The sequence below is a fragment of the Balaenoptera musculus genome, chromosome 4 (assembly GCF_009873245.2).
Source record: "Balaenoptera musculus isolate JJ_BM4_2016_0621 chromosome 4, mBalMus1.pri.v3, whole genome shotgun sequence".
Classification (NCBI taxonomy): Eukaryota; Metazoa; Chordata; class Mammalia; order Artiodactyla; family Balaenopteridae; genus Balaenoptera; species Balaenoptera musculus.
The window spans coordinates 46,112,303-46,136,103 of NC_045788.1; the positions used below are offsets into that span (position 1 = coordinate 46,112,303).

Genomic DNA, 23,801 nt, shown 5'->3' on the forward strand with positions numbered 1-23,801 from the left:
CTATTTAGAATTTTCTAGTCAAGGCACGGCCCTGAGCACTATGCATACAGAAATGAAAATTACTTTTTGGAGGCCACCTTCCATGAGGTGAGTTTTGAAAGAGAAGTAGAAGTTAGCCAGGTAGAAAAAGCTAAGGACATCATTCTGAGCAGGGAGGGTAGTAACTTGGCCTCTAAAGATGGCAGCAAGAGTACCACAGAACTGGCCTTGGGGCCCAGCCTCCTCACCGTTCCTTTTATTCACTCCTCTGTAAGCATTTAGTGCCCATCTACCAGTGAAAGGCCACTTACAGACCGGTTTAAAAGTAAACTTTATTTTCTTCACGTTAGCTTTGCTTTGGGAATTGTTGTAGAATTTACTTGCATTCTGCTTCACTGGCAAGCTTAAATTAGTCTTGTTGCCCGTGTATCTCTGTGGTCCAGCTGGCTGGCCTCAACAGTTCCTCTGTGCGGTGCCATCAGTCGGATCTTACCAAAGTTATAATGCTACTGGAGAAGGGTGGCCGGATAACTGATGTCAAGAGAAGATGCGCCTGCCTGGCACCAGGGCAATAGAAAGCAACTGACCAGAGAACAAGTGTGGCCTCCGATCCTCTCACACTATGTTGCTGGGTTGAACATACTGTCTCAGCTTAAATTCTCCAGCTGGCAACAGGAGATTCTTCAGTTCTAGTAGCCTGGCTCCAAAGTGTGTGTGTGTGTGTTTGTGTGTGCGCGCTGTTGACTACTTTACAACCCTTAACTTGCTAACCCCCCCTTTTTTTTTAAATTACAGTAATTTGTAATTTTTTGATTTATTTACTTTTTGTTGTCGTTGTTTTGGCTGCACAGCATGAGAGATCTTAGTTCCCCAACCAGGGATCAAACCCATGCCTCCTGCCGTGGAAGCATGGAGTCTTAACCACTGGACCGCCAGGGAAGTCCCAACCTGCTAAACCCTTTAAGTGAAATATCTCTCTTCAATTTATCTCATCTGGCCACACATTACGAAGTTCAAATTATCTGAGTTTGCCTTTCCTTCACTGGTTTCACACATGTGCTCAGATTATTCCATGAGGGGGATGAATTCCACATTGTGGGAACTTAAGGCATTAAACTCTAAGATTCATTCATCACAGTTCTGCAAATAACTGTAGCCAAGTTCAGGGAGAGTAAAACCCAATGATTATTCCCTGCATGGTGGATAATCTTGGATATTTAGCTTTGGAGTGCCGTTGTTTTGGTGGCATATGTAATATATGCATCTGCATTTGAGCAAGATTTAATACTAGTACAATAGCTACTACTGATGCACAATTAGGGCAGATGAACTCTTTGCTTGTACAAGAACCCTCTTCAACCTGACCTGGAGGGGGAGAAGACAATGCCTTTTATATGGTTTATTCAGTTGTGATCTTTTGTTCTGAGCCTGCCTTCAAACATCGGAATGATAAACTTTTGGGATCACAGGTGTTGTTATGTTTATCCATTGCAAGACTAGCCACTGAGTTGCATGAGCTTTGAGACTTTAAGAATTGAGATATCAAGCTGAAAATTCAGTAATGCCGATTTCAGTTTGTTAAACCATTCATTGGCCCCAGGTTGAAAATTTTATGGGCCTCTACTTTATGGCTGAGGAATTTGCCCAGATTCTCTGTTAGTAAAACTAAATTCCCCATTGTATCAGTTTCCAATTGTATTGGCATAAAAACTTCAAGCCATGTCAGCCTTACAGATTTGATTGATATGGTAGGGTGGAGGAATGATGAGTAATACCTTTATTATCTGACATGTATGTCTTTAAATGGTATGCTTTCAACCAAAATTACTTGTTTTTCATTAACTCTCTAACACATATATTCTACTGATGTCCTAATTTCATGACATTAGAGTGATTTCTGTTGCATAAATGATAGCTTGCATTGCTTATAAAATGTGCTTCGACACACTCAATGTCTTCTTCAAACTTATACTGCATTGATTACATCTGGCAGCTCTATATGGTGAAAGTTATGACCCTTCCAATTAAATTATGGTTGGAAACCCACTTCTGCGGTGTAGCTCAGCGACCTACTAAATTTCTCAGTGACATTCAGAACATGAAATAATTTTGAGAGAATATATTTGCAATACAAACGGGAGCAGACAAGAAGGTTTTCAGTCTGTATTAATTCATTTTTCAAAAGTCATTACTTGTACAGTTTACTTCCCAAGCTAATTCTAACCAAAGATGAGTAATGCTGCATTGGCAAAAGTATGTGCATAAGATATTTCCGTATGCTTAAGCAGAAATATCAAGTACGGTGCTTATGCATGAGTAGATTTGCAGTGAAAGATGTTCTTAAGGCGGGTTCTCTAGCACCTGCTCCCAGCCTTGTTCTCAGCTAATGAACCTGCATCCTATTTCGTGGAGAAAAGGGAACCCATCAAAAGACTTGTGCAACCTCCCACTACCACAGGCCCCCACCTAATAGCTCTGTACCCATATACTTTACCTTTTCTCCTGTTTCTGTAGGTGAATTGTCTGTGCTTCTAAGGCCACCCCCTCCCTGTGCACAGGTTCTCAGCCTTCTCACCTCACAATCCCACTACTGCAATGCCCTTCTCTCCTGAATCATCAATTCCCCCTTCTCCCCTGGAGCATTACTACCAGAAAACAAGCATCCTGTTTTTTCTCCTACCTTAAACAAACAAAGAAAACTCCCTCTTTTTTTTTTGGCTCTGTTGGATCTTCGTTGCTGCACAGGCTTTCTCTAGTTGTGGCAAGCGGGAGCTACTCTTCCGTGCGGTGCGCGGGCTTCTCATTGGGGTGGCTTCTCTTGTTGTGAAGCAGGGACTCTAAGCGTGTGGGCTTCAGTAGTTGTGGTGCATGGGCTCAGTAGTTGTGGCTCGCGGGCTCTAGAGCGCAGGCTCAGTAATTGTGGTGCACGGGCTTAGTTGCTCCGCGGCATGTGGGATCTTCCCTGACCAGGGGCTCGAACCCGTGTCCCCTGCATTGGTAGGCGGATTCTTAACTGCTGCACCACCAGGGAAGCCCAAAGAAAACTCCCTCTTGACTAACCCCTTCTCCACCCAGCTGCTGCCCGATTTCTCTGTTCTTCCAAAGAGTTGTCTTTGCTCAGTTTCTGAGTCCTCTCTTCCCGTTCTTCTATAGCTCACTCTGATCAGGTCTCACCCTCTCTCCTCCTCACCCTCTCCATTCTATCTGTGTTGGCTTCTTGCTGATCTTTGGACTAAACAGGCACACTCATTCCTCAGGCATTTGCTTTTGCTGATCCCTGGCCTCCAACCCCAGGTATCAGTGGCTTGCTTCTTCCTTGAAGACTTTGTTCAAAAAATCACTTGTTCAGTAAAGACCCTCTAATCATTTTATTTAAAATTGTGATAGTCCTTCACACCCCCTCACTCTCTTATCCCCTTATGCTGAGTTTTTTTTTTTTCTTTCCAAGATATTAACACATTCTAAAACACTATGAAACTTTTAATTTTCTAAATAAACTCCATTATAGGGGTTTTTGAGGATTTGAGTGTTTAACTGGCAAAGCTGATATAGGTCCCCTCTACCACCACATTGAATGTCCCATGACAAGGAAGGGGCCTGGGTTTGGAGCCAGTGAGTGGCTATCACTGAGTGATCTGAGTTGTCACTCAGATCTCTATCATCTGAGTGGTGTTGGGCTGTCTCCCCTCTTCAAGTCGCAGTTTGCTCACCTGTAAGTGGGCACAATATACTTAAATCATTCACTCAGCAAATGTTGAGGACAGCCTTAGACCAAGCAATGGGCTAAGTCCAGCCAGTTCTGAGTGAGACAGATGTAATTCGTGGAGCTTGCAGTCTAGGGAGGAGATAGATATTAAACAATAGTCCTAGAAACAAATGTAAACAGTGTTCCTCTCACGCCACCACTGCCTTGTTTTAACCTCAGTTTTACTGACAGGTATATCCTAGTTGGTATCCTACTAACTTGGTTTTCACACTTGATTGTGTCCTGAAATATCTCTTAAAAATACAGGCAACGGAGGCCCGTGTCTAGAATTTCTGATTCAAGAGCTTGGTGACGTGGCCTCCAACATGCATTTTCACCTCATCCTAGGAAATTCTGATGCAGACCACACCCTGAGAAGTACTGATTTAAAGAAATAGTTTTATCATCTTTCTTTTTAATAACAGGTAATAATAAAAACATTTTAAAGTCATGTCATTCTGAATAAATTATGCTCTCCCAGAAGCCGTTTATTCCAGGACTTTTGCCTCACATTAATGATATTAATTATCCTTAGAGGCTACACACACACTATCCAATCATACTAGAGTCTCAATCTTAAAATAACTCACCCCCCTGAGGGCACCTTTTGTTGCCTAGTAGCTTTATTGCAAAAAACACAAAGAGTTTTAAAATGTCATCCATTTACATGGCTAAAAAGTACAGAATAGCAAAGAGAGCCACAACCAAAAAGAATATTGACCTCCGAGAGCCTTCCTGCCACAGACACTAAGGAAGCCATCAACAGATGGTGCTGACTGCTGCCATGATTAAGCCTTGCAGATTCAAACGTGAACATAATTTCACTCCATTGACATAATTATGCTAAGGCAAGTAATTTTGATATATGACATGTGGCCATGTTCTACAATAAGGTCATAAACCCACAAAACTATTCCTTTGTAAATAATCATAAGGTAAGTTAGATATTACTCAATTCAGATTGATTGAAGCCTGGAAAATCTGACTTGTGGGTTAAAAACAAAAGCACACCAATGATGATTTATTATTTGTCTTTTTTTTTTTTTTGGCTTCTTCTCATGGCTTGTGGGATCTCAGTTCCCCCACCAGGGATTGAACCCGGGCCACAGCAGTGAAAGCCCAGAATCCTAACTGCTAGGCCGCCAAGGAACTCCCTATTATTTGTCTTTTAACCTACAGTAATATCATAGTTAGCTGTGTCCAAGGAAGAATTTGTTTTCCTGTGTGTCTAGAAAAAGACAATTGAAATGTACCCTAGTAAATATCCCAGTATTTTGTTTCAGATGCCTTATGGTAGTTTACCTAACTGTATGTTATTTGTATCCCTCCAGAATCTACCAAACAGAATAAGTTAATATTTTTGAGATGGTTCAGGGTCATCATCATGAATATCTAACACTGGGCACTACATTAATACCCTGATCTTCATAAGAAATGTGCCTGTAGTAAGTGGTTCTAAGACTTTAAGGCCTTATTGTTATATCTGCACAGTTTAGGCCTTAATATTACTTTTATCAATCTGATAAGTAAGTTTGACCATATTTTTATGTGTTTAAGAGCTGTTTAACATTCTTTTGGTAAAATGTCTATTCATATCCTTTGCCTATTTTTCTATAGGATTTTTGTTGAGTTTATTGATTTATAGAGGTCTTGTATAGAACAGAGAACTTATCCCTTAGTCCAGCGGTGCCCAACCTTTTGGGCACCAGGGACTGATTTCGTGGAAGACGATTTTTCCACGGACATTGTGGGGTATGGTTGAGGCGGTAATGTGAGCGATGGGGAGCGATGGGGAGGGCAGATGAAGCTTCGCTCGCTCACCCGCCGCTCACCTCCTGCTGTGCGGCCTGGTTCCTAACAGGCCGTGGACGGGGGTTGGGGACCCATGCCTTAGTCTGTAAGTTAAGACTTTTCAGTTGGTCACTTGTCTTTTGACTTTTCTCATATGGCTTGTGCTGTGCAGATTTTTATCTTTATTTAGTAAAATTTATTAATCTTTTCTTTAATGGCTCCTAGGTCTTTGTCACATTTAGGCCTTCTCCATTTCAACACTGTGTGTATAATACATGTGTGTATAATATATATATATTTATATATATGTATAAAGTATACAAATAATAGTACAATATAAATATATGCAACCTATACATATATAATGTATACATATGTATATATGAACCATATATATGCATATATATATATATATATTTACTTATGAATGTATGTTTTAAAATTCCCATGATTTCTCCCTGGAATTTTCAAGTTTCAGTTTTCACTTTTAAAGTTTGGTCCATCTGGAACTTATCTTGATTCAAAATAATAAATTAGAATATTCATCTTCTTTATCTTTTAATACCTGGATATTCTGTTCTCCTAACACCAGTTATCACTTACTGAATAATCTCTCTTACCCTACTGATTTGACATGCTAAGTTCTATCATATACCAAATTATATTTCTCACCATCCCTATTCTAATTATTATAGCTTTTTATTACATTTTAGTATCTTATCACTGTTCTTTTTTCCTCAGAGTTTTTCTTGCTGTTCCTGCTTTCTAATTTTTTCTACATAAACCTTATTTTTTATTTATTTTTTAAGAATTTATTTTATTTATTTTATTTTTGGCTGTGTTGGGTCTTCATTGCTGCGTGCGGGCTTTCTCTAGTTGTCTAAATCTTTTTAAAGCCATCTGCCTCCCTGCCTCCCACTGCCCTTTATTTCTACATTTTATTTGTTGAAACTGAATCAGTTGTCCTGTGGAGTTTCCCCGCCATCAGGATCTTGTCAATTACACCCCCACGGTGTTGTTTAACATGTTCATCTGTCCTTATTTTAGGAAGAGTACCACGTAGCAGATTAAATATTCTATTCTTTTTTTGTCTATTTCTCAGCGACGTTTCAGTTTTTCTTTAGTGTATACCTTCCTTGTTTCTTTATGAGCATATTCCTAGGATTTTTAATGATATTATCTCTAAGAAGAGTAGTTTAGCAACATTTATCAAAATTATGAGTACGTGTCTTGTGACCTAGCAACTTAACTTCTAGGAATTTATCCTGCAGAGATAATTGCACACCTGTGAAATGATGTATTTCTGAAATTACTCATTGCCTCATTATTTGTAAGAGCAAAAGATTGCAATAATCTAAATTCCCATTGGTAGGAGACTAATTAAGTAAATTATAACATGCCCATGCAGTGAAATGCTTTGAAGCTGGTAAAAGAAAAAATTAGGAAGTTCTTTATGTAATGATGGGAAATATTTTCCAAGATATGTTGCTAAATGAAAAAATGAAGTTGCAAACCAGCGTGTGTATATTATGTTATTATTTCCGTAGGAAAATGGGAAATATACATACTGAATATACATAAGATATTTCTGGAAGATAACATTGGTTGGTTCCACCAGGAGAAATTGGCTGACTAAGGGACAATAGAGTGTGGGAAAGAGAATCTTCACTATATGGCTCTTCATACCTTTTGAGTTTGTCCTCTGTGAATGTTTTACCTATTTAATTTTTTTTAGCTTAAAAAATTTAAGTATTGTAATGTATTATATAACAGGTTAAGATCCCAATTAACATACGTTATGTTTAAAGCCTGTTGTAGCATTATTTGGCACACAGAATTCAAGCAGAGTCAGTCTTGTAGAGGGAATTCCTGCCCAACACGGGCAGCATGACACAGTAAAATTAGCAAGGGATTTGAAGCCTTCAGGCAAAAGTTCAGATCCCTTTTCTATTCCTTAGTAAACTTATGAACATGGTAAAAATATCTTAAACTTACTAGGTTTCAGTTTCTTAATCTACAAAACGGGGTTACCTCCACCTACCTTCCAGCTTGTTATGAGGATTAGCAATAATTTGTATTATGTCCAGATGCCTGGTCCATGATGTTATTATTTCAGCTCTAGAATTCCATGAATTAATTGGTCCCTGGGGAGAAAATTGAGGTCAAAGGATATATTTTATGGGAATAATTTTCCTTTTCAATTGGAAACTTAAATATTCCGATCATGGGCTTCCCTGGCGGCGCAGTGGTTGAGAATCTGCCTGGCAATGCAGGGGACACGGGTTCGAGCCCTGGTCTGGGAAGATCCCACGTGCCGCGGAGCAACGAGGCCCGTGAGCCACAACTACTGAGCCTGCGCGTCTGGAGCCGGTGCTCCGCAACAAGAGAGGCCGCGACAGTGAGAGGCCCGCGCACTGCGATGAAGAGTGGCCCCCGCTTGCCACAACTAGAGAAAGCCCTCGCACAGAAACGAAGACCCAACACAACCATAAATAAATAAAAAATAAATTAAAAAAAAAATTCCGATCATATTCTTGAACTTTATTAGCTTGAACCTAGTCTTCAAGCTCCCAACCAGTCATATGTAGACTCTCAAGCAATCCTAGAAGTGAGAAAGCAGGCAACATATCCCATTCTATTTGGGTGGCCTCCCATGCACTTGTCTCAAGTTGAGCTTTGCCTCTCATTGTTTTTCTCACTGGGACTATAAAACTGTATATTTAAAAATATAGTTCTAAAGCTCTGTTACAGTGTAAAATCTACGAGGCTCAGGATGCCCATCATTCAGTCATTCTTTGCAAGGCCAATTATCTGAATTTTTTTAAAAAGCTACGTTGAGAGAGCGATTTCATTTTATTCCAATTTACTTATAGACAAGTCTCATCTGCAAGATAGACTCTGACACATATCTTGGAGTCATAAAAATACACTCTGAAATTTCTCTGACACAACTAGCTTTAACTTTCGACAATGCTTAAGACATGTAAGAGGCAGCCCACAAGTTAACAAAGCGAAAAGCCAGTATCCTTGCCTGCATTTCACCAGACTCTTCTGGATCCTTCAGTAGTTAACTCAGAGGAAGAGAGCTGCACCCTAACAGGTCAGGGCAGTGAGCGCTGGTGCTCACGATATAAGACCCATGAGAAATCCTTCCCATCTTACCTGTCCAATAATGGGAAAAGCCTTAAGCTGCTATGCAAGGAGCTTGATGGGGACCATTTCCTATCAGTGAGGACTATTAAACTTGGAAGACATTCAGAAGAAACGAATTAAATCTATATCTCTACAGAGCTCTGAAAATAAGAGAGGTTGATTACCATTTGCAGTAGTTTAACTCTGCCTTGTGGAGAAGAAGTACACTGGCTCCCTTTATTTTTATTTTTATCTTATTTTTTTGTCTATACAACATTTACATTGGCTGATTTCCTTGATTCATCTTTCTACACACTTCCTAAAGCTGTTACTATATTGTAAATGTTTTTCTGAAAATCACAGGGAAGTGTACCAGAATACTTTCATAGAGCCCTTTATATCTACATACTTATGTTTTACTTGTTTGCCCACAATCAGCAATAAAAATTACAAGTTGCTTTTTCAGTCATTCACAGTGATGAACAGGAAGAGGAAACCAAAGTGCTGTTAGAAATCCCCTATTACAGTGTGGCAGGTTTATAAATAGAGTTAACAGGTGGATATTTTCAAGCAGCATTAAGACAATGTTAGTCAATATCAGGAAAATTTTGTATTTTAAGTTTATAAGAGTATTAAAAAAGTAGTGAAATTATTTTTTGACATGTTCTTTCTCGCTTTCACTTTCCCCAGTCTGTAGTCCAGCAAGAGACCATTTAAAAAGGAATGTATGTAACTTAATTTCCACAGGGTACAGAAAGTATGAGCTATGAGGATTTTGTATTTTTTCTTTTAAAGAAAGAGACACTTAATTTAGGTTGGTGTTTTGTATCAGTTGGAGAGTTCCTTCTGTCAGTTTCTAGCGTTTCTAGCACAAGGTGAAGAGAAAAGAATTCTAAGACAAAATCATAATATTTTTTTCCAGATTTCTTAAGTAGGATGCATTTTTAAAATATGAGTTATTGTGACCTCTCAAAACAGTGAAGCAACTGTATGAAATATTAAGTAACAAAGCAGCCTATGAATGTTCTAATCTTCAGCCTGGCACACAATAGATGCTCAGTAAGGAGTAGTCTGAAGCATGTGAAGTTGCTGATATCTGACCACTTTGACTTACAAAAATGGCAATTTCACAGGATTCGATATAATACTAATATCCTTCCTTATTCACCTTGGTGTCAGAATCCCATGAGCCTAAACCGTCTTACTAAAAGAGCAAGCAGATCTTGGTAATGTTATAGTTATTAGCCAAGACAAGGAAGTATATTTGTGTGGCCTTAACAGACACTGAGGCAAAGTGACCCTATGCATTTCGCCTCAGGAGAGTTTAGATGTCCCCACACCCTCACACACAATCTTATAAAATAAGGCAAGAGGGTAAAGCTAAAGGAGCAAAATAACAACAGCCGTGAGGGCTGCATTATAGTGGGGAGAGACAGAGAATCTGAAAAGGAAAGAAAGAAGGAAAAGAAAGAAAGAGAGAGGGACGGAGGGAGGGAAGGAGGAAGGGAGGAAGGGAAGGAGGGAGGGAGGAAGGAAGGAAGGAAGAAAGGAAGGGAGGAAGGGAGGAAAGGAGGAAGGAGAAACAGAAACACTGTAATTATAACCCAAATATAATTTAATAAAAATACAAATATAAATACCTAGTATCTGGGATACTTTGGTGTGTCTGGCCAGGAGCCCTAACCACTACTGTCCTCTGTTAGGATATCATCACATTACAATAGTGTATTTACACTTCTGACTGTAATTATCAAGACAAGTTTAAAACTGGCTTTGAGTGCTCTGAAAGTCTTTCTGTGAGAATTTTTTCTTTAGGTTGGTGCACCAAATAACTTCTCTGGGTATTTTACCTCATTTCTCAGCCTTTCAGGGTGTACTCAAGTGTTAGTGCATGACTGCAAGATGAGTCAGGCTACTACTCCCTCCACTGGCAAAATAATTGAGAAGCAACCTTACATCTGGGTATTTTTAGATTTTTAGGGACACATCCAACTTTTAAAAACTTTATTACACAAGCAACATTTTAATATTGAAAAATTAGAAAATCGAATATTTTTGAAGCTCTGAATAAAAAGCTGAATCTCTTTGAACAATGTAGGCCTAACACATGAAGGAAAACACCCCAAAGGCATCTCTTATGTCACCCTGTTCTCCTCTACATCCCTAGTAACTAGTTGTCAAGGACAAATATTTATTGTACGAGTGAATGAAATTCTGTATTCACATTTGAAGTTTTTGGCTTTTTTTTAAACATCCGTAGTAGCTCATTAAATATCCTTTGTGTACAAGAAGATGTTCCGTATAAATGACTTCCCTTCCTCATTTATAAAATGAGGGGCTGGACAAGGTGTTTCCAGCAGAAACAGACAATCTTGTAAACAGCTAAACCTTCAGGCCAGGGAAGAGAGCAAGCAGAGGCATTTCTTAAAACATTAATGGGTAAGCTAAAACCATTAACGTATGGCTTAGTTCCAAAATGGCCTTGGGCCATGCATGACCTTGATAGATGATGATTTTTTAACCTGTCTCTCTGAAACTGTTCACTGAATTTTGCCTAAGGGCTTGTGTGTCACTTGTTTAGCTTTCCCGGCAGTATATTCCAAAGGAAGTCATTCACTGGCCAGTACGAAGTCTCCCCCAGTTGTGCCAAGCAGAATCATTCATTACCATTTAACGGAGAGCCCAAATCATAGTTCCAGGAGGGCTAAGGACCTGCCAGCTCACTGGTTCTTGCTGGCATTGACTTTGTTTTCCTCAGTAGTCACCAGCAGTAACCAAATGCCTTTGGAATTCCAAAAGGAACCTCCTTATCAGTTGAGGTCTCTTAAAGAAAGAGAGTATGTTTTTAAAAAGAGACGCGTTTTGTGAGGTTCACGCTACTAATTTTCTGTTTTTGATTCAAACACTTGTATTATGGTCAGGAATCAATGTTATTGAAGACTAAATCTATTTAGCCTGCTTCTAGCTCTGTACTTTCAAATATGGTAACCACTAGCCACATGTGGCTGTTTAAATTAATTAAAATTTAATAAAAGTAAAATTCTTGTTCCTCAGTTGCATTAGTCACATTACAAAACCCAATAATTACTAGTGTCAAATGGCTACCTTATGGACAAGAACACGTACGTAATATTTTTATCATCGCAGAGAGTTCTGTTGGACCACATTTTTCTAACTTTCCGAAGGATACAGAGTAATCAAGTATTTTGGATTTTAATTTTAGAAATTTCTTATGGCCTAAGGTAGGAAAAGTTTTGGCCAGAGATTTATTTATCCAGCATTTATTTATTGAGTCAAAACAATTTCCCAAGAGGCTATTTTTGTTGTGAAATATTCTTGAAGGTTTATAGCCCCTATCTCCTACCAGGTAGATGATGTGGCCCAGGGAGGTTACTGGGAAAGCTCAAAAACTCCTTGGAAGCCTTCGGTGCTGCCAAAGATAGGCAATCTTCTCAGTTACTGTTCATTTTCATTCCAATTAGCCTGAGGACTATATATTAATTATATTAATATATACCAAAGCACTTTATAAATTCTGCGAAGTTTTGGCACCATAGCTTTCTTTGGTTATTTCTGCACATTTCTAGGACTAGTTAGTCCCTAAATGAGCAGCCCGCCATAGACTCTTCCAGCCCTAATCTACCTCTTGGATGCATGCAAAATACTCAAGAGCTTTAAACCTATAGCAGAGCCAGCTCGCTGCTGGCTGCTATATGATCAGTAATTCCAAGCCACAGAATTCTACCAAATCACTTTGGGATACCACTGGTACAATACTAATTCAACCAATAATTCAGGAATATTCAGTGATTAAGAAAAGGCTAATATTGCATTTCTTTCCTATTCTGATTATTGGGGTATCCCATGAAAATAAACATTTTTTAAAAGAAAATTTTCTAACTTTGATTTAAAATATTAAAGGAAAATTATTTTTTAAAAGGTTATAGGCTTGATTTTAATACAAATATAAAATGAACAGATGTCAAAGATTTTATTTAGCTCATTAATCAGTGAGAGATCCAGTAAGATGTTACAAACAATTCACGAGAGACTCCAGAAAGCAGATGAATACGTAAGTCTGTCAGGAGTACTGAAATATGTTTGCTTAATAGGTGCAAAACTGGTCAACATCCACAGGACAATAATCAGTTGCATCCCACCATCCAGGTACACTGTGCATTTTTATAGACATTTGCGTCACTATCAATTCTCTGCGATTCAGAGAATTGTAAAATTGTTCAAAGACTATGAAGGGCCCAAACCCATAGTCAGATAACTTGGAAGGGTATTTCTAGGTAATGTATAGTTTTTCATTGAAGATGCCCAGTAATCATCTTGGTCCATTTCCAAGCCTTTTATAATTGTTTTAGGGTAGAAATCTTTATAGCTTACTCTCTCCCTAGTTCTGCTCCTCTGATTTGCCTGGCCATTTTCTCCTTGTTTGAGAGATACTTGATGAGCTTTCTTTTTTGCTTGATTCAATAGAACAGGAAAAAGAACATAAAGATGTATCTTATTGAAAACTCTAAGTTAAGAGACTATTGAAAAGGGTCACAGTGGGCCGAATAGCTGAAGGGAGAAGCAAAAGAAAGAAAAAGATGAGAAGATTAAATCATTTACATCAAAATTTCATAGATGTTGCAATTACAGAATTAAACCTCTTTGTTTCTCTTATTTCCTTGTTTCTGACCTCTTGGCTTTCAGACACATCTCAATTTAATAACACCTTTTTTAGGACAAAGAACATTTTAAAAGGAAAAAAATGTACACTTCTTTTTAAAAATAGCACAATGGAATATATTTATTCATACCATAGCATATTATTCCCTTAATAATCAGAGTTTAAATCTAAGTCTTCTTATCATTCTTCTGAATTACATTGGGCCATCATTTATCATGCATATGACATTATACTTTTCATAATGTATTTTCTGATCAAAACTTTTTAGTGCTGTTGTGATTGAAAATGTAATCTTAAGGCATTTCAAAGAATAGTGATGTGTTCTCTACACTTCCATTTGATTCTTTGATTAATCCATCCCCATGTACGTATACAGCTAATTTTGAAAGTTAACAGCAAGCTTTTGACAGCTTAGCACCTGAACAATAGTCCTTCACAAAGCATGGATAGGTAATTCACCTTTTCTTGCTTTGAAAACACTATGATTTATCCTGAGAAATCTGGCAAATTCTTCTGCCTTTAATTGTACTGCTTGGGATCCAACAGACAGTTCTTTGTATATATCCCAAGGACAAAAGATTTATCTACTAATGCAAATTAACTCTTACATGTGTCTTCTGTTCTTGGGTGCTTTAGAAAAAATCTGGTTTTTGTTTTACAAGAAAATCAGTTGGTTCATTTCTCTAGTGATGAATGCTCGCATCACTTACAGTAGGTTACATTCTCCTTTCTGTTCTTGTCCCTGTACGTGGTCCTCTTTCTTTTAAGTACTGCCATCATAGTATGGTCCTGATAATTCTAGGTCCAAGTTGAAGCAAAAAACTTAATTATGGGAGCCAGCATCAGTGGAAATAAGTCAGCTGAGAGAATAAGGATAGACAAATAGCCTAAAGTTCACACTTTTCCAGGCTATGACACTTATACAAGCAATGGGAACAGTCTCACAATTTGCCTCTCTGTCTGAGAGCCAGCTGGACATTGATTATAAGACTTACTCCAATTTCAGAAAAGGCAAAATTGGGGGTGGAGAGGAACACCGTGCATGTTACAGTTGAGGAAATTTGCTAAATTATAGGTTGCTTAAATACATATTGTTTCACAAGGTAACAATTTTTTTTTTGTATGTGACAAGTTCTTTGAAAAATTTCCCAGCTTCATTGCTGCTGATCTAGGTTAACACTTTCTCTTAATAAATCAGGAAACACAGACCTGGAAACTTCAACTTGTTCCAAATTTCATCAAGTGAGCTACTACTAACCAAAATTAGAGTAGTGATTTCCAAACACTCAGTGCCTACCCATGAGGGAAAAAACAAAAACAAAAAACCTTCATGAATACAAATATATCCACTTTAAATGACTGTCTTATTTTCATGTTGAAACGTTCACTCTTTTATGTGATTGATGTGTTCAATCTTTCATGTGATCGATGTGTTCATTCTTTCTTGTGATTGTAAGAGTCATTATTCTTGTTAATTTTTTTTGCCCCCATCCCAATATATTTACTTGGTAAAATAAAAATTTAGCAACCCTATATCGGTTCACTCAGTTAAAAAATTACTAGTCCTTTACATGCAAAAATCTGAGAATTAATAGGCCAGAGGGCTTCAAGACAGTGTTCTTTTCATTAGGCATTTCTCCTTAGTTATTTCCCATGGCTGTTTCTTGCTGAAGAAAGGACCTTCTTCAGATATTCGTCTCACCTTCTAAAGAGCACCTCCCTTGTTTTCTCAACTCAAAATTATGAAACCGTTCTTTAAAAATTTCAAATAATTGGGTTATCTAAAAAGAAATGTTTCATATATGAATAATCATCCTCTCTATAAATCAGACTAACTACTAAGGAAGTTAAAAAAAACTATCTTTTTTTATTGTTCTAGCGTTAGTTCTGTGAGTCCTCATACCTCGATTACCAGAAGATTTAGTTCTCTGACCTGTTTCAATGAAGTGTTTTCTGAAGCAGGATACTCACATACACGTGCCCATAACCTACCTTACTACTGGCAATGGGAGGAGAATTGCAAGAATGAATGTGGTTTATTCACAGCTCAGCTGCCTTTGCCTTTTCTAGCACAACAGCACAGTCTACTACTAGTCTGGTACTGCAGCCACTTGCTTTTATGTAAAGGCATTTTATTCAGTAGCTTGAAAGTAATGAATCTACAAAGTAATGCTCCATGTGAGAGTAACGTATTTTAGAATGCATTGATTATTATGATTAATGGTGGGGCCCTGGCATTTTGTAGATGAATGTTAATACAGTAACATTTGGGTATCACCTTTTGCAATTTTTCAAGGTGGTATACTTGTTTGTTAATGCATCCCATGCCCAGCCATTGCATTATGCCAACATTGGTGACAGTGCCACTTTGTCAGGCTGGAAAGACAGTCTCATACTCAATAAGGAAACATTTTATCAAGGGAATAAAAAATGGAAATGAGCTACTACCTGTGGGCTCAAATTAAATTAGCCTGGAGAATTTAGAAGCAGCAGCCCCTCTTGCAGTTCCTTCTAACGCAGTTGTGTGGGCCTTTATATCTCATGCTGTATTCATTCAACAAATATTTATTGGGCATCTAGTATGTGTAATGCATTACGTATCCTAAGATATAAAAGATGAATGCAGGGGCTTCCCTGGTGGTGCAGTGGTTAAGAATCCGCCTGCCAATGCAGGGACACGGGTTTGAGCCCTGGTCCGGGAAGATCCCATATGCAGTGGAGCAACTAAGCCTGTGCACCACAACTACTGAGCCTGTGCTCTAGAGCCCACGAGCCACAGCTACTGAGCCCACATGCCACAACTACTGAGCCTGCACTCCTAGAGCCTGTGCTCCGAAACAAGAGAAGCCACCACAATGAGAAGCCCGCGCACTGCAATGAAGAGTAGCCCCTGCTCACCACAGCTAGAGAAAGCCCGTGCACAGCAACAAAGACCCAATGCAGCCCAAAATAAATAAATAAAATAAATAAATTAAAAAGAATAAAAGATGAATGCACTTCCATTTGTGCCTTCAAAAAGCTTAGGAGACGAGATGACACATGTACAGAATTATCTGTAATAGAAGGAAACAGTAGTACATGCTATTGGAGAGGTAGAGATAAAATATGCCAAGATTTCAAAAAAGGGGGAAATAGTTGTTTTAACTGAAGAACTAGGAGGGTATTCATAAAAGAAAAGGAAGTGGAGCAGATCCTTGAGGAGTGGTTAGGATTTGAACATATGGAACCAGGTTGAAGCAGTTCCAGAAGAAAAATTCCACAAGCCAGCAACAGGAGAGGGAAATTCTGGGATATGTATTGCAAAAGGGATTCTGGCTAGAACTGCAGGATCCAGGAAGGAGAGTAGTGGGTAGAAAGAAATGCTGGAACACAGTGCAGTGGGTTATGTTCAAGATTTGGGACTTTAGTCTCCAGGCATAAGGGCAAGCCTAAGGTTTTGTAAATATAAGAATATCTGTTCATAACAGCACATCAAGACAGTTCATCTGGAGGATATGCAAATGTTGGATTTCAGAGAATGGCTGAGAGTCATTGATGGAGTCCTTGGGAATGCAATGGCCATGGACGATGGCTAGGAGAAGTGTCAGGGATGCGGTATGGAATAAGGGTTGACATTCACTGAACATAAGGGAAAAAGAGATGGGGAAGAGTCAAAGACTTTGATGTTTTAAGGAAATAAAAAAGAGTGGGTGTGATTGATAAGACAAAGATTCTTATTTGAGCCACCTTGAATTTAAAGTGCTGGCAAGAGTAAAAGACTAGATATCGCAAGATCAATTTGCAATGCACATCGGAAATGAAGATAAAAATAAAGCCGGAGCTAGAATTTTACTTATTTGGGAATAGTATGAATAGGGATAATAGTTGAAGTACCTTTTTGTTTTGAGAGAAGTTCACCAGCAGGAGCAAGAAGAACATTACAGAGGAGAGCGCCAGGAATAGATCCATGGAGGATACCTGTACTTAGAAGATAGAAGGGGAAAAGAAAATCTTCCCCTCTCCTCTGAAAAAAACAAAACAAAAAAACACTCATAAGGAGGAGTCTGGGGCAGTAGAGGTGAAGGGGGCCAGGGACAGGGGTGGTGTATGTGGGATCAAAAAGGCTGGATCAGGGCTTCCCTGGTGGCGCAGTGGTTGAGAGTCTGCCTGCCAATGCAGGGGACACGGGTTCGAGCCCTGGTCTGGGAAGATCCCACATGCCGCGGAGCAACTAGGCCCGTGAGCCACAGTTACTGAGCCTGTGCGTCTGGAGCCTGTGCTCCACAACAAGAGAGGCCGCGACAGTGAGAGGCCCGCGCACCGCGTTGAAGAGTGGCCCCCGCTCGCCGCAACTAGAGAAAACCCTCGCACAGAAACGAAGACCCAACGCAGCCAAAATTAAATAAATAAATTTTAAAAAATAGCAAATAATAATAACTCTATTAAAAAATGGGCAAAGGACCTGAACAGACATGAAAAAAAAAAAAAAAAAAAAGGCTGGATCAGACCGACAGAGGTCATTTTCCTTGCACATGGTAAATCTTGCCTTCGAAAGAAGGAAAGATCACTTAACCATAGATCAAATGTGTGTTTCCAGAGCAGAGTTCTTTAAATCTTTATTAAGGAGTTTCCCAGTATGACTCAGTGTCCACTCACTACCCTGGGAAGAGCCCTGTCTCACAAACATACGGGTGTTCTTTCCAGGAATCCTCTAGAAGCTTGAAGAGACATGAGTGGTTTTGACATCTCTTTCCCCCAGTAAGGCAATGTTGCAGAGCTGTGGGTCCATCAAACACTTCTTCTTTCTGCATTGGACCATCTGCTGTAGACCAGGGGTTCCTAACCCGAGGCCAGCAAATATCCTGGCCAGTGAATGTAATGTTCTGTTCCACATGTGTGCATTTCTTGAGGAGATGATTTACCCTTCACCTGATTCTTAAAAGTATCTCTTTTCTTAAAAAGATAAGAACCACTGTAATGGATCATGCCCTGCTGCACAATGATGTAAGTTCCCTAAAGACAAGAGCCTGTCCTTATAAATTTTGGGATCTTCATGATACCTCTATCAGTCTTGGCTGAGTGAATGGGTAATGGTGCTACATTCCATGGGCCAACAGGAATCATAAAATGCTCATTTTGACTCTATAGCCTCTTGCTTGACTTAGCAAGTATACAGACCTAGGAAACATATTTTTTAATGATACTGTCCTTTATTAGGATAACCTGTAGCTTAAAATGAGTGCTTCAGACACACACACTATCTCCTTTATTTCTTTAATAATTGTGCGGAGTAGGGATTGGTATCTCCATTTCATGAATGGCGCCAAGACTGAAAGAATGCACATGACTTGTCACAGGTCATACATCATATGCCAGCTATTATTATTATCTCATGGTACATACATAAATAAAAATGCCTACAAACACAACAGACTTGGCCTTACTTCCTGAGATGCTTATTGGTTGGCAATAGGTTTTTGTTTTATATGAATGAAATCTTTTTATTAGCTTAAAATGTAATCCTCATGTTAAATGCAGCGGTTTCGCAATAGTTGTGTTATTGAATGACAGATACTACTATCATACAGTGAGTTTAATTTCTTGGTCTTGTACTAGATAACATTAAATGAAAGCAATGGGTCTTTGCTTGGTAGAGTGAAGATGGCACGTCAGATAGCAGTATAGTGTCATGATGAAGATCAGGGGCTTGGATTTCAGAGTTCCCCTAAACACTATTACATCTTAAGTATTAAATACCGGATATGTTTTAGGTTCTCTTTCAACTTAGAAGAGCACGTGCTCTATTTCTTCCCTCTGAAACTAGAGAGAGAGAGAAAACTCATCTCTTCCACTTCACTTTCCCTGGAGAGGACAGAGGAAGAGAGAATGTCACAGCAGCCTCCCATCAGTGGCCTAAGCCAGCGGACCAGCAGGGCAGCTGTGCTGTGGCATCTGGCTTCTGTCCCGATGCTGCCTGCACTGCAGACTCTGTTCTGTAGCCACGTACTTATCTCCCGCCAGGAGCCATTCTCGGCCTCCTCACGGCGTGGGTTGTGAGAGTTCATATTTACATATAGGCTGAGCTTTACCTTCCTAAACAAGCAAGAATTATTTAAACCTTAATACAAAAGTGGGGGGCAGGATACAGGGGGACTTGGAACTTCTCAGACAAAAAACTGATACCTGAAACTGAACCCGAAAATGTGAAGGACTTGCAAAGTGATCAGGCAAAGTCCTCTGAAATTGGAATCAGAAATATTATAGGGCTGATTGGGACATTCTGACTCAAAAACCTGTAGGAAACACGCTGCTCTTAGGTTAAACATGTGTGCACTCTGTTACCTGAGTAGTGGGGACTGTTAATGCTTCATACTAACAAAATACAATTTTCCAAATGTGTTTGCTCAGTATCACTTTACCTGTTGTTTTTTTTTTTGAATTTTTGATTTTTTTTTATACAGCAGTTCTTATTAGTTATCCATTTTATACATATTAGTGTATACATGTCAATCCCAATCTCCCAATTCATCCCACCTCCCCCCACCCCAGCCACTTTCCTCCCTTGGTGTCCATACGTTTGTTCTCTATATCTATGTCTCTATTTCTGCCCTGCAAACTGGTTCATCTGTACCATTTTTCTAGGCTCCACATATATGTGTTAATATACGATATTTGTTTTTCTCTTTCTGACTTCACTCTGTAAGACAGTCTCTAGATCCATCCACGTCTCTACAAATGACCCAATTTCGTTCCTTTTTATGGCTGAGTAATATTCCATTGTATATATGTACCACATCTTCTTTATCCATTCGTCTGTCGATGGACACTTAGGTTGCTTCCATGACCTGGCTATTGTAAATAGTGCTGCAATGAACATTAGGGTGCCTGTGTCTTTTTGAATTATGGTTTTCTCTGGGTATATGCCCAGTAGTGGGATTGCTGGGTCATATGGTAATTCTATTTTTAGTTTTTTAAGGAACCTCCATACTGTTCTCCATAGTGGCTGTATCAATTTACATTCCCACCAACAGTGCAAGAGGGTTCCCTTTTCTCCACACCCTCTCCGGCATTTGTTGTTTGTAGATTTTCTGCTGATGCCCGTTTACCTGTTGTTTTAATGATGGTTTTTTTTTTTTTAAAGATCAAGAACAAGGAAGCTACTTAACTGTTTGAATTGGCAGTTTACCTTTCAGATGCCTAGAGTGACAAAGTGTGAGAATACGAGGAAAGAGGGAATCCTGTCCCCAGTGTGTGCCAGTCAGACTGTTTGTGGGGAGACAGAGCGCGTGGAATGCTGGTGTGCCAAAAGGCAGGAATATTATTCTGAGATATCTGGGCACTGACACTGCTTTCTCTTCCCAAGAGAAAACGGTTCAAGTACCAGATGAGCTTGATATTTAGAAACAGTCATTTAAATAAAATCACTGGAGTATTGGTGTAAGCTGAAATGGTCACATAAGTCTAAGAATGAAAGGACATTGTTGTAAGAGGGAGGCGTCTCCCTGCGCAGAGATGGTCACTGAGGGCAGCAGCCTGCTAGGGAACAAATAAATAAGGAAAACCACACAAGGATGTGCCGAATCTGCTTTTTCTCTGGATTACCACTTCCTGTGGGTTCTACAGCCCGGGCTGAATAAACTGGGGCTCCTGGCAGGTGTGTGTCTGACCTCTCCCCACTAGTTGGTAACCCAGTTGCATGGTACATTAATTTCATAAATTGTAGTAAATGGGTAAAGGGGCATTTTCAAATGCCTAACTTCACTAATTCTTCTTAAACCCTGTGAATACCTTTTGGTTTTCATTTTAATTGTCCTGTACCTGTGTAGTTTAGTGATTGCTAGAGTGAATTGTTTCAAAGTCATGACTGAAATATGCATGATGAGGCTATGAAAATTGATAAATTAGCCTCACCAAACATTGTTGAATATATGTCTATATATACTCAGCCCCATGAAGGTGAGACCAGGGCTATCTTGTTCTTGGGAGTATCCTCAGGACTTAGCAGTGTTATTCGCTCATTTGACTATTAATTGACTTAATAGGATCTTCCAACAAATCCTTTAATGGGCTTTTTGTTATAGAGACAGTAACACTGCATATGTTTAAAAACTTTTGGTTTACTTACAACTTTGCCATGAAATTATTATTTTTTTTACCTTTCACTCCATTTCTCTGAGGTAATTAATAATTAATATGTAAAATATTGTTCTCCAGGCTTGAAACTATTCCAACATGGCTTTCCTTGGACTCTTCTCTTTGCTGGTTCTGCAAAGTTTGGCGTTAGGGACCACTTTCACTGATGAAACCATTGCTGAGTTGTCAGTGAATATGTATAACCATCTTCGAGCCACTGGAGAAGATGAAAATATTCTCTTCTCTCCACTGAGTGTCACCCTTGCAATGGGAATGATGGAACTTGGGGCCCAAGGGTCTACCCTGAAAGAAATCCGTCATTCAATGGGATATGATAGCCTGAAAAATGGTAAGTGTGCTTAGATTTAATTTCTCAAGATGGTTTGACATTAACATTCAACTCAGTTATGTTGCCTTATACCTGAGGCAGCAGTATTTACAAAGAGTAAGAAAGAGGTCTCACTGAGGTGATATGGGTAAGAGAACCATTAGGAAACCCAAGAAAGTTCTTAGTTCCTAGCTGTATCCCTGGCTGAGTTAATGTAAGGAAATTGTATCTTTTATTATCATTGTTTAAATAAACCTCACTGTGATAAACAAAAGCAAACATGGTTCTTGCTCTGTTGGAGTTTCCAGTTTAGAGGGAGAGGCATATATTAATCAATTATCACATAAATAAATGAGAAATAATAACTGTGATGAGTGCTATAAAAAAACCATTATTCTCTAAGAATAGCAGAAATTTTTACTTAAAATCAACAGTACCTTCATTATTTAAATGGCATCCAAGAATTTTTTTTAATAAATTTATTTATTTTATTTATTTACTTTTGGCTGCATTGGGTCTTTGTTGCTGCATTTAGGCTTTCTCTAGTTGCGGCGAGCGGGGGCTACTCTTCGTTGTGGTGCGCGGGCTTCTCATTGTGGTGGCTTCTCTTGTTGCGGAGCACGGGCTCTAGGCGTGCAGGCTTCAGTAGGTGTGGCACATGGGCTCAGTAGTTGTGGCTCGCAGGCTCTAGAGCGCAGGCTCAGTAGTTGTGGCGCACGGGCTTAGTTGCTCTGCAGCATGTGGGATCTTCCTGGACCAGGGGTCAAATCTGTGTCCCCTGAATTGGCAGGTGGATTCTTAACCACTGCGCCACCAGGGAAGTCCCAAGAGTTTTTTTTTGAATGTTGTATTATCATGAAAAATTTTTGTACTGGAGAAAATTTCTAGCCAAAATGTATTTTGTAATCACTTTTCAATGATGTATAATTTCTATTTTAATGTTTCTAATATACATGTGAATTAACTCATTAAAAAGTTGAGAACTAAAACAATTTCAATTGGATTTTCCAGTTGTAAGGTTAAAAAAAAGTCTACTTAAAGTAAAATTTAAAGCAATATTTTGATTTTTAAACTAGAAAATTACACTTGATAACAGAAACAGATTATTTCTGATCATCATAAAATAAGACTCATTTAATTAAAGTAACCTAAGTACTTCGAAAGAAAACAATCCAAGTATCTCTATAGATTTTACCAAGAAAGTCAATTAAAATGAAAGTAATATCAGTTGATAATACTAAACTGAAAAAAGTTAATTTGAACATCTAGAAACAACACAAATATTGGAACCTCCTTAGCATGTCAGTGTGGGGAATAAGCCAGTGCTTTTCCTTTGGGCCTCTGTTCTATTAATCCCCCTTGCTGTGTTTTCATGCTCCTCCACTCTCCAGGATCCTTCACTGTGTTTGTTCCACTAATAAACTTATCTTTTGTCATTTTGCAGGTGAAGAATTTTCTTTCTTGAAGCATCTTTCTCACATGGTGACTGCTGAAGAGAGTCAGTATGTGATGAAAATTGCCAATTCCCTCTTTGTGCAAAATGGATTTCATATCAATGATGAGTTTTTGCAAATGATAAAAAAGTACTTTAACGCAGAAGTCAATCATGTGGACTTTGGTCAAAATGTAGCTGTGGCCAACCATATCAATAAGTGGGTGGAGAATAATACAAATAGTAAGTCATTTGGTTCCTTTCTTTCTCTAATAGCTTAGTTTTAACTCTCTTTTACTTCTGAAGTTATTTGTCCCCTTGTTCCTTTTACATTTTGAATGTTAGATTGCATTTAGTTGAGTATCTACTAATTATTTTGTATAGATTACAGCCTATTTTAGAAGCGTTGTTTATGAATAAACATTTGAGAAAGAAGTTAATTCTTTTGGCATGTATAGAATATTGACACTGATAAATTAATATGAAATCTGTGCTCTCCAGTTGGTGAGTTTCATCTGAATAGTAGTCTTAACTACTGTATGGAATTTTGCTTGAGCTGACCATTTAATAAGTTAGATACTAGTGAGACTCACAGTTGCTG

The 23,801-nt window shown here is 38.7% G+C and overlaps 1 protein-coding gene across 2 annotated transcripts in view; it reads left to right on the top strand.

The window, feature by feature from the left end:
- The window catches only part of SERPINI1 (serpin family I member 1), a 66,923-nt gene that overhangs the window by 18,557 nt on the left and 24,565 nt on the right, over positions 1–23,801 (top strand). For both annotated transcript variants that reach the window (XM_036850661.1, XM_036850662.1), the window contains exons 2-3: positions 21,522–21,789; positions 23,213–23,443. In XM_036850661.1, the coding sequence (XP_036706556.1) occupies positions 21,540–21,789; positions 23,213–23,443 (481 nt within the window). In that variant the 5' untranslated portion in view covers positions 21,522–21,539. The remainder of the gene's footprint in view (positions 1–21,521; positions 21,790–23,212; positions 23,444–23,801) is intronic.